Genomic DNA, 11,949 nt, shown 5'->3' on the forward strand with positions numbered 1-11,949 from the left:
CGTGCACACAACTACCAACCTCGTTAGACTTCGCACAGGGTTTCGATTGCTTTACGTCAAGACGTGATTAGTTCTCTGGCGACGTTTGACGCCTTCAAGCTTGCTGGCTCTCATGGCCGCGACTGCCTGGCGAAGACCATGTCAAGACGCACCCTAGTGGACATGGCAAGTACGAAGAAGGAACGAGAGGAGAGGAAGGAAAGTGTTTGTTGGCTTTCAAATGAGAAAACTATATATATATATATATATATATATATATATATATATATATATATATATATATATATATATATATATATATATATAGTGGAAAAAAATGAGAAGCATTTTCAATTTACAGTACTTTGAATTCATCTTAATCAAAAGGATAAAATATACAAATTTTAAATAAAAAAAATCAGAGCCCAACAAATCACCTCATCCTTATCTATTCATCAAAAAAATCAATTACTCATCTATTTATTTTAATCTAAATCATTATCTAACTCTAACTATTTGAATTAATTTTATGATATCTCTTTAATAAAAATAGTTATAATTTAAAATTATCTTTGAAAAAAAATAAAAAAATTATTTCTCTAAAGCTTTTGTAAAAATATTGGTAAGCTAATATTCAATGTTGTTTTTCCTTCATCGACAAGTTTACGAATGAAGTAATATCAAACTTTGATGTGTTTCGTACACTCGTAGAAGATATGATTCTTAGTCACTACAATGATAGACTTGTTGTTAGAATAAATTTTAGTTGGTTCATCTTCTTTTATCATAAATTTATTGAGATACTTTACTATTCTATTTTACGTTTTTAGTCATTACAAAGAAACGATTATTAGTCATTAAACTTATTGTCACAATAAATTTTAATTGGTTCATCTTCTTTTATCATAAATTTGTTGAGATACTTTAGTTCTCAAGTAATACTTTACTACTGTATTTTACTGAGGAGTATAGCTTATAGTTTTATGTGAATATCTATATTCTTATAAAAAATTCTTTGGAAGTGAATTCACCCCCTCTATCACTACATAGAGTTTTAATAAAATAACTATTTTACTTTTCAATATATGCTATGAAAATTTTGAAAACACATAAGGCTTCAGTTTTATCTTTCAAAAAATATACCCAATTATCTGTAAATAACAAAAATATTTACTTTCACTTTGTGCGACAACTTCTATAAGCCCGTAAATATATATATATATATATATATATATATATATATATATATATATGTAAGTTTCAATTATTTTTTTGCTCTCCAATAATAAAAGGAATTTTTATATTTTTATAAAAAAAATATAAGATTCATATATAGTATCTTTATTCTTAAGTTTAGATAAATCAACTATCATATTCTTTTGATTTAATAGTTCTAGTCCATCTTAATTCAGATGATCATATTTTTTATGCTATAATGTTAATTCAGTAATAACAGTAATAGTAAATGCAATAAATTAAAAAAATAATAAAGGAAATATATTTTTTTTGTCATCCTTACTATCAAACTTTAGTTTTCTTATCATAAATTAAATATTTTCATCATAAAAAATAGTGTAATATCATTTTCTTATCAATTGTCTTGTACTAAAACGATTTTATTTTAAACTAGAAATAAATATCATATTATCAATATTTTTTTATCAGATTTAGTATTCACAATAATCGTTCGTTTCCTTTCCACCTAAATCTTATTGATATCTTATATTTGTACTATAGATCTGATTGAATCATTAGGCCTTTAAAATAAATTTTTGTTCCTTGTTATATCATATTAGTGCATCCACTATGCAAAAACTAAATAGATCTAAAATATTATTTATGTCATAAAATAGATCTAAAATGTTACTCTTATTTTCTTTATGATAATTTATTTGATTTTTGTTCAACAATCTTTTTCAAGATGACCATATTTTTTATAATGAGAGTAAAGAGAAATATTTAGATTTTTATTTTTATATGAATAATCTTTTTTTAATATGTCTATTTTTTAAAAAAAATATTAACAAATTTTATTATTGCCTTCATTAGAGTTCTTCTAATTCTCAATTAATCGACCTCATCCCCTATCTTGAATATCAAATAGTCCATGGCTTCTACCATTCTAACCTTTTTTTTTTTAATCTTTCTTTTGATCTATCTTCATTTGAAGAGAATGTTCTAAAATTTCATTAGAAGATCTATTTATTTTTTGTTTATGAACTAAAAGTGAATACATTACTTCATTAATAAACAATATACTTTTATCTTTAACTTTTTCTATAACAATAAAAATCATATCAAATTTTAATAATAAACTCTATAATATTTTTTATAATTTTTTTGATCTTTTATGTTTTCATCATAGAACCTGATTCATAATAGAAAAGACTTTTAAGAAAAACATAATGATAGATTTAGAATCTTTTATCATAAGAGTTTCAAATTAACGTCTAAGAATTCGAAGCTTTGAGGTTCTTTCATCGTAAGAGTTTCAAATTAACCTCTAAACATAGTTTTAATATATTTTTAAACTTTTTTTTGATATTTATATCGACACAATTTAGAAAAATATGAACTTATCTATTGCTTGTTGTAGTATTTTAGAGAGTTTTTATATCTTTTTACATATTCTCATTTATTTGATATTTTTAATTTTTAATAATATTAGAATCCTATATATTATACTCAACAAAATTATTTCTTATCAGATTTTATAATCTTATGAAATAAATAGAGTTCTCATCTTCACAGTTCAAAATGAATAATTTTCACATTTAAAGATAATAATAATTTAATTAAAAATGCGTACTCTAATGTCTATCATTTTTTGGATTATAATTTTTAATTAACATACTATTATTGATCTTCTTCAAACCAGCAAATCCAATATCTAATTCCTTAGATTTATCGAAGAGTACATATTTATATTACTTAGAAAGATAAATTATAAATTTTAAAATAAAAATAAATCAATGATCCTTATTTATAATAAAAAAAATTTAATTACTCATTTATTTTAATCTAAATCCTTATCCATATTTTTTTTTATTGTGTCTAATCGAATTATTTGAATTAATTTTATCAGTGTTTACATCCGAAAGAACTCGTCAAAGAGAAGTGTTTACATCCAGCAGAACTTGTCAAAGGGGAGGATGAGATACCTCAATATGTCCCCTTCTGCTTATTTATAAGCATGCTTAATGGCGCTTTCTTGCCCACACCCTCCTTCCTTTCTTCTGCGGGGAGGTGGTGCTGGTTCTGTTTGGAGTAGGGACGTTGGATGTGGGGAGAGATGGGGAAGAGGCGGGAGGCGCTGCTGCGGGTGGTGGTGGTGGCGGTCTTCGTGCTGCTGGCGACTGCGGCGGCGAGAGCGGAGGAGGAGGGCCGCGGTGGGGGGCGGCGCCACGCCTACGCGGCGATGATGTACATGGGGACGCCGAGGGACTATGAGTTCTACGTGGCGACGCGAGTGATGATGCGGTCGCTAGCGCGGCTCCGCGTCGACGCCGACCTCGTCGTCATTGCTTCCGCCGACGTCCCCGTTCGTTGGGTTCGAACCCTGTAAGTCTTTGCCTCCTCCTCTCTCTCTCTCTCTCTCTCTCTCTCAATCGTGGATCAAACGGTGGAGGTTGAAATAAATGATTATCGAACGGCGAGCATAAGAAGTATCGATCGGAAATTTTCGAGCTTCGTTTTCGGGCTGGCTTTTACTTGGTTAGCACGAAGGCGTTTGACTTTCGGTTTCGTTGACCTTGTGGAAGAACGCGTCGTTGTTTCTAATTCTTTATATTACCCCTACATCTTCTCGAAATTAACGAAATTACCAGACCGTGGAAATCGTCATGCCATCATCTCATCTTATTCTTCACCATTAGAAGCACATTAAAAGAAGTCAACGTATCCAATCTTGCATTAACTTGCTTGGGTCATTCATCTGACTCCATAGATTTGTGCATGGTCGGCGTGAATAAACAACAGTGAGGAGGAGGACGCGGTGAAGGTGGTGACCGTGGAGAACCTGAAGAACCCGTACGAGAAGCAAGGCAACTTCAACACCAGATTCAAGCTGACGCTGAACAAGCTCTACGCATGGAGCTTGGTGTCGTACGACCGGGTCGTCATGCTCGACGCCGACAACCTCTTCCTCCAATCCACCGACGAGCTCTTCCAGTGCGGCAACTTCTGTGCCGCCTTCATCAACCCCTGCATCTTCCACACCGGCCTCTTCGTCCTCCAGGCACGATCCTTGCACTGATCCAGCTACTAACTCTTGCAGATCTTCCAAGCTCAGCTCTCTCAGTATCTCATTCATTCTTGCATGGATTGCAGCCTTCCATGGCAGTCTTCAAGGACATGCTTCACGAGCTACAGATCGGACGTGAGAACCAAGATGGCGCAGACCAGGGGTTCTTGGTCAGCTACTTCTCGGACTTGCTCGATCGGCCGATGTTCCACCCGCCCGCCAACCACACGAAGCTCCACGGAACCTATCGACTCCCGCTGGGATACCAGATGGATGCCTCCTACTACTGTGAGTTCGATCGGTCACCCTTCTATATGAAATCGTTCTCTTCTTGAACGATCGGATCTGCCTGTTCTTATCATAGATTTGAAGCTTCGGTGGAGTGTGCCATGCGGACCCAACAGCGTCATCACCTTCCCCAGTATGCCATGGTTGAAACCTTGGTACTGGTGGTCTTGGCCTGTTCTGCCACTGGGTCTCCAATGGCACGAGCAACGACGAACCAGTCTCGGGTACGATGCGGAGACGCCGGCAATGCTGATACAGGCCGTGATGTACCTCGGAATCATAGCGGTCACACGAATGGCGCGTCCCAACTTGCTGAAGCTGTGTCACAACCGGCGATCGGAGAAGAGCTTCATCCCCTTCCCCTTCCTGCACGCCATGGTGAAGGCGACGGCGGTGTGTTCCATCGTCGTAGCGCACGTCGTCCCCTTCTTCCTCGTTCCCCGGACGGCGCACCCGCTTCTTGGCTGGCCGCTCTACCTGCTCGGAGCAGCCGCGCTTTGTTCCATTGTGATCAGCGTCTTCCTGCTTCCGCCTCTTCCGGTCCTCACACTGCTGCTGGGCATAGTTGGCTCCCTGTTTGTGATGGCATTTCCTTGGTATTCAGATGGCATCACCAGAGCTCTGGCTTTGTTCGGCTATGCCTTCTGCTGTGCTCCATTTCTGTGGGCATCACTGACGAGAACTGTGATCTCGTTGCAGAGTCTTCTGGAACGGGAGGCCGTCTTCCTTAGATTGGGAGAATCCATGCCGCTGTCCGAGTCCAATAAGCTGTATTAAGTATTAAGCTGCAGCAGAGAGAGACTCGATACTGTAAAGATTTGAGTGGATTATCTTATTCATTTTATGATCTCATTCTTTTATATACCTCTATCAGTTGTCTAATCTCCCAGTAAAACTTGAAATGGAACTTTTTCCTATACAAATCTCATGAAACAAGGCAGTCGACAATAATTTGCTTAGATGAAATCAGCAAAAAGAACAGAGCGGGCTAAATGCACAAGTGAACTGAAATAAGAGATTTCACCATAACATATTGGAGGAAGAGATGACAGCCATGATCAAAGAACCATGATCCTGCTTTTGTTGAACCTTCAGGTCTCTACATATGGCGAGGAGGAGGAGGAGGAGGAGAAGCCAAGGTACAATTTTGATGTGTCAAACAGACAATAATAGTCCATAATTGAAGGATAATTGAGAAGACTTTTGAATGCCACATTGATCAAGCTGCAAGGTATTCATTCTCAGCGCTGGACTCAACTTTGACATCAATTTTTGGCAGAAGAGGTTTATCATCAAGAGATACTCCGGATTCGGAAACAGCAATTAAGTCTTCAGAATCGGCAAAAGCAGAATTATGTTCTGTACCTGCAGTGGCCATGCTGGTGGCCTCCTCAAACCTAGACGAGGAACATTTATATTCAGGTTGTTCCGAGGCCTGCTCAGTTTGAGACTCCAGAGCTGTATTATCGGCTGTTTTACCTTGTTCGGCTTGATCACCTTGCTGAAGTCCATAACCTTCCATTTGAACAGCACCTAGCTCATACACCGCATGCTGCAGCAACTCATGACACTTGAGGCCATAAAACAATGGCTGTGGAGCTTGAGGTGGATAAGCTGATGGCTGGTTGGGAGGAATGTAGAGGCTAATTTGCCCATAGACAGAGTGTTGACCTTGGAACCTCTTGATCCGAGAAATATGTTTCTTACCAGACAGATGACACTTGAACACCGCTAGCGTATCACACATTACGTTGCAGATTGTGCAGACCCTGGGCTGTTCCTTGGGGTGCATCAGAGGCCGGCTTCGGACTGGTTCAGGTCTTCTCAACCGCCTTCCATCATGTCCAAACCTCATCGTCTTCCACTTTTCGCCATACCTCTTGTCATACCTGTCAAAAGCATCCGTTCTTGGTCTCCTTGTTCGTCCCTCGATAGATGATGCCATGATTTCTTGTTCATCAAACATCAGTGCCTCACCTCTGGCTTCCTCCTCCTTTGAAGACTCAGATTTCCCTGATAAAACAAGGACTTGGATTTCAGATTCCATGTTGTGATTTGTTAGCATGGTCTTTGCCCGCAAATTTTCTGATGCGGTAGAGACTTGGTTTGCTTCTTTAACTTGAGCAGGAATGACAATTTCTGGTGTATCAGAGCTGTTGTTTACTTTTCTATCCTGAGAAGAGAAGATTGTGGTTGCCGCTTTCGCATCAATCACTTTGGTAGCTTCATGGATTTGATAAGGCAACATCGCAGATGGCACATTATCTGATCCGGCATTCGCTACTTCGATTGCTTGATGAAAGACATTTTTTGCTTCACCCAAAAGGGCATACTTGTTCTCTTCCATCTTTTGAAGGTCTATTTCTGGCTTCGAAGCAACCTTTGCCTCTAATTCTGCCATGACTTTCCTCTGAGCTTCGATCTCTTGAATTCTTTGCACTGTCTTCTTATGTCGCTTTCCATTCTTGTGCTGTTCTAAGTTTTGAAAACTATTGCAGTCCACCCTACAAACATCGCACCAAGCAAGCAGGAGGAGAGGTTGCCATGGTAACATTTGTGTTGTCTCTGTGGCCATTGCTGTTACCTTTAATGGTGTCTGCCCTGATGCCATCCCTGGCTCTGCAACTGATGATGACTCCATAATTGGTGCAGGTGCAGAATCAAGCAGTTGTCTTTCAGGAACAGACCGATAGTATCGCCTACCACCACCATTACCTACTCGACCTCGACCTCTACCGCGGAAGGAACGGACACTGTTGTCATACTTGGAAGGGTGATAACTGGAATTGCCTCTGACAGCACCACCAATAAAAGGCTCGCAACCTCTTCTACTTCCACCTTTGTATGAAGATGTACCGCCATCAGCGACCTGCAAAAGAGCTCCAAAATAATTTGGAGTATTGCAAATCTAAGAAAGTATGACTTATTCTGCAAGATTAACTTTCCTACACACAAAACCAAATCTAAGAAGAACACAAGCAAAAAGTTAATGGAAGGAGATAGGAGACAAGTAAGGAGTTGCATGGCAACAATATCCTAAGGGCCTAATCATCACTATAATTGTAATAAACACATGGAAGGAAAGTAAGGCCGACAGATTTTATTGACAACATAGCAACACAGGGAAGAACTCATTTTTCCGACAGACACAAATGTAGACAAAAGTAATAGCTAGAAGATGGAAGATCTATCAACTCAATTGGGAATTTGGTGTGCAACGAAGGACCTTATTAGTGAAGAGGCAGAGACAAAGAGTTTCTACTCTCGATCAAAGCGTGAAATTGGACAAGAACAAAGAAGATAAAATAAGATGAAATAGTGCATACCCCTGGACGCACCCATACTTCCCTATGGTAGCCGCTCGGCTGGTGGTGTCGAGGCCGACGTTGGCGACGGTGTTGCGCCATCGACGGCTGTGGCCCGCCCTTGGGGTGCCACCGCCGATCCTGCTTCCCGGCCATCGCTCGCTCCGCAGCCTCCATGGTCCCGGCGAACTGCGTGAGCTGCGAAAATGCGGTCACGGCCGCGGCCGCCGAGGGGTTGGGCTCCGGGGCCACGTGGTACCCCGAGGACGACGGCCCCGCCGGCTGTTCGTGCAGCGGCGGGTTCGCATGGGCAGCCTGGTCGTGGTTTTGCTGGGAGGGGTCATGGGACGGTGCTGCTGCCGCTGCGACGGTGGAGGCAAGGTCGGGATGGGCCAGCGCCGGCAGGGAAGGCGGGAGGTAGGCGGTGGCAGAGGAGTAGTCGTGGGGGTAATAATGGGAGTAGTAGTGGTGGTGGTGGTAGGCTGCGGCGGCGGCGGCGGAGGAGGGGTCGTAGTCGTAGTGGTAAGTGTAGTAAGCTTCGTGCGCGTGGGACTGCGGGTCGTAGGTGGACTGGGGTAGTTGTTGAAGGTGGTGGTAATCTTGGTACACCAATTGTTCGTGGCATTGCGGCTGTTGCTCCTGCTGCTGGGCTTCGGCGACGGCGGAGAACACCATGGCCGAGGACGCCGTGAACGGAGCAAAAGACGTTAGCAAGTCACCGATGAATAATAATAACAATAAAAACAGGAGTCCGATCTTTTACCATTCACAACCCCATTAAAAATTTAATATAAAATTTATTTTTATTATTTACGATCATACTGATTTTAATTTTATTTTATTTTTTTCTCGTAACCCTAATAATTAGGCTCATCCTACCATGCTCATTGTGATCGATCTAACCTCAACCTATGCTTTATATCGATCATTACTCTCTAGTCTACCCTCCAATCTAAAAATTTGAATATAAAAATATTTTATCTTAATCACCGATTATTTAGCTCTTTATAAGAAGCGCTTTATTTAGGCGTCTTGAGGAAGCCTAAATAAGATCACATGGACGGAGTACACCATGGTCCAGGGACGCGAGACCACGCTTGTGATTGCGCGTGAGCATTTTGCGTAGAAGGGACGGCGTGCGGGTAAAGATCCCAACTCATCGCCTCGGGGGGCGTGGGATTCCCACGTCAGCCTCACCTTTTTCCGTTTCTTTCTTTTCGTGTTGAGGACCGCTGGCACAGAAAGAGTAGCGAATCCGATGATCAGGACCGTTTATTCCAAGGACCCTTTGATGGGACGGGTGTAAGCACACTGTTCCTTTCTTCTCGGATCTGCACCGTCCGATCCATGATATGTGGGTTTTCCTGCGGCCAACAACGGACCCGATTAGATGAATCATTTCATCTGTCCCTATTCCCTGTTACTGCTACTTGAAGAATTGAATCATGCAACACCAGCTATTATCTCTTGAAGTGATCAGTTGCTCAGGACCATTTCCTATGGAATCAAACCAAGAACATGAAAAGGAATTCTCTGCTTTAGAAAAGTAGTGATTGTATCTACTTTTCATCTGAAGTCAAGACTCTGGAATGAAAGTTCTGTGCTTTCTTATCAGAAACCTCGGTTGATGTGAGCTGCGAAAGGAATAGCAGGGAAAAGTGTGTCATGGCTATACTCAGGTGAAGATGGAGCCATGCATGTCATGTGGGTGGCCAAACTTTTTCTTAGATAGATAGTAATTGCAAGTCACTTTTCATCTCAGTATTTTTCTGATTTCGAATACCATTTACTTGATTTAAGATTCCAAAGTCACTTTAGCCGTCATCTAGAAGATCTAAATGCCAAACTCTGTTGATGTTCAATGATTTTACACAACAGAGACAACTTAGAAGATAAGATTTTTTCAATCAAGGAAATTTCTCTATTTTGTTGAGAAAATTTTTTTATTGAAAAATTCTTTATTTTGTTGAGGAAAATCCTTTGAAACATTTTCATTTCTTCAATAATTTTTTTTTACTTTTTCAATAATTATTCTTATCTTCTATTATTTTCATTATGATAATATTTCTCTAATCTTTCTATTTTGTTGAGAAAAATCTTCTATGAAAATCATTTCTCCTAATTTGTATAAATAGGAGAGGAAATATGTTAATATATTAAAGTATTTTCATTTCTTCAATAAAGAATATAAACATAGTGTAGGCTAACTTCCTTGATAATTGTTTCAAGATAACAATATTGAAGTCACCAGCAATAGAAGTAATGTAATCTTAAGATGCACATGAAATGAGTTAGTATACTGCAGAGAGCCATCTACATGAAATCTAGGCATCAACTAAGCACCGCAAACACAAATTTGACTTGTTGTCTTTGACAGGAAAGAGATAAGAGGTTCGGTTTCAAAACCAGCATCAAAAGATCATACCTTACAACAAGATATTGCATTTTCCATGACAGTGAGTTTACAGTGAAGATCTGCATTCACTTAGTGCTGAGCACAGGAACAATTGAGTAAAATGGATTTCCATAATGCATTGGTTGCAGAGAATGCTTGGTTGACTTTTGATTGCCATGATGTCCATGGGGTAAACATGCCAGGTAAGTTTGCTGGACTTTTGACTGATCTAATAAGGTCCATCTTCTCTGCCGTCACAGAACACCATAGCTACTGCCATAATCAGAGTTTGGCAGTGATTTCAGGTTCCTAAAACCTACTTGTCTATCCATACAATTCGCTGCATGACCTGTTGCATCATAGAAGTAATTCTCAAAGAAACAGTGATCATCCCACTCATTGGTTCAGGTTTTCACATGTTGTCTTGTATAAACTTACTCCTGAAGGCAGGCATCCCAATGAATTCCTGTAACCTGGCTGTAGTGGCCATCAGTAATGTATTGCTCGAATCGATCAACCCCATTGTTTCAAATGGAATCTTCCTTCATGACCAAACCATTTAAAAATGGCAATTCCAGGTTCAGCTGAACATGTGTAGCACCATTTCTTGCCTGAATCATCTGAGTGTATGCTCCAAGTGTGTGTGTGCCACTGTTGGGGGCATCAGTGCCATAATACCTCCCAGTCACTGAGCATCTAAAACCATGTCAGGGAACCCTGATTCCAATTGGAAACACAGCATGCATGTGGTACTGTCCTCAGCCACATTTGCCACTACTAAGTTAGCAGATTGTTGCAAATAAGAAACATTGTTGTTCTTCCAATGCGTTGTCTTGTTGTTCTTCCACTACCAAGTTGTTCTTCCAATTTCTGGACCACAATAATACCACCACCAGCCAAAACATCGTCTTGATGATATTGTTGTTCCTCCAATGCATTGATCTTTTTCTGATTCAGCAATTGCTGTTGCATCAAAATCATTGATTTGATTTAATACCACTGCCCAGTGGTAGCATCAACCTTCCTACCTGCATATGGATTCTCCCTATATCGAGTCATTCACATCCGCAACCAGCTCACAAGTCGGCCTATGATAGTGAGCATTTGTTCCTCAAAAGAACCAAAATATGAACACACCAGCAATCGAGTTTTCTGCAGAAATCTACGTCTCCTACTTCTTGTATAACCCAACTTCTTTGCTGGTCGAGAAGTCCATATTCGATCCAAACCCGTCCAAATCAAACTGATACCACCATCTCTTTTTGCTCGTTACAGCCCCGGAAGCAAATGAATCAGTCGATAGCATTGATGGTTTTCATCTGTTGCGGCAAATCCGGAATCCCCTATCCTCGTCTCTCAAAGCAACACCGACATCTCAATGGCTGCATTTCAGTGACGAAGGTGCCGACGAAGCCCTCATCAGTTTGATCACCTCCCCAACAGAAAAGGAAACGGTCGCTTCAACATTTCCCTCGGATGTTTCCATCTCCACAACACCTTCGCAAATTCGACAGCGAGACACCACCAAATCAAGTATATATATATATATATATATATATATATATATATATATATATATATATATATATATATATATATATATATATACCAATCAATTGGCGGTATAGAAAGATATAAAAATAGTTTTAATTTTTTTAAAAAAAAAATTAGATTATGATTTTTAAATAAAAATAAAATTTAAGTAAAAATATTTTAAATTAAAAAAAATAATGATCCAT

The 11,949-nt window shown here is 39.4% G+C and overlaps 2 protein-coding genes across 2 annotated transcripts; one reads left to right on the top strand and one right to left on the bottom strand.

Annotated features, from left to right (window-relative positions):
• The first annotated feature begins 3,218 nt into the window (after positions 1-3,218).
• On the top strand, positions 3,219-5,370 carry LOC135612396 (putative glucuronosyltransferase PGSIP8). Its single transcript, XM_065108659.1, has 4 exons — positions 3,219-3,540; positions 3,958-4,216; positions 4,309-4,510; positions 4,587-5,370. The coding sequence occupies exons 1-4, from the start codon at positions 3,260-3,262 to the stop codon at positions 5,285-5,287; spliced, it is 1,443 nt and encodes a 480-aa protein (XP_064964731.1). The 5' UTR covers positions 3,219-3,259; the 3' UTR covers positions 5,288-5,370.
• Positions 5,371-5,511: 141 nt separating this feature from the next.
• Positions 5,512-8,526, bottom strand: LOC135612395 (uncharacterized). Its single transcript, XM_065108658.1, has 2 exons — positions 7,837-8,526; positions 5,512-7,379 (listed from the first exon to the last, which is right to left on the bottom strand). The coding sequence occupies exons 1-2, from the start codon at positions 8,488-8,490 to the stop codon at positions 5,730-5,732; spliced, it is 2,304 nt and encodes a 767-aa protein (XP_064964730.1). The 5' UTR covers positions 8,491-8,526; the 3' UTR covers positions 5,512-5,729.
• Positions 8,527-11,949: the final 3,423 nt, after the last annotated feature.

Source organism: Musa acuminata, chromosome BXJ2-5 (genome assembly GCF_036884655.1).
Source record: "Musa acuminata AAA Group cultivar baxijiao chromosome BXJ2-5, Cavendish_Baxijiao_AAA, whole genome shotgun sequence".
NCBI classification, from domain to species: domain Eukaryota; kingdom Viridiplantae; phylum Streptophyta; class Magnoliopsida; order Zingiberales; family Musaceae; genus Musa; species Musa acuminata.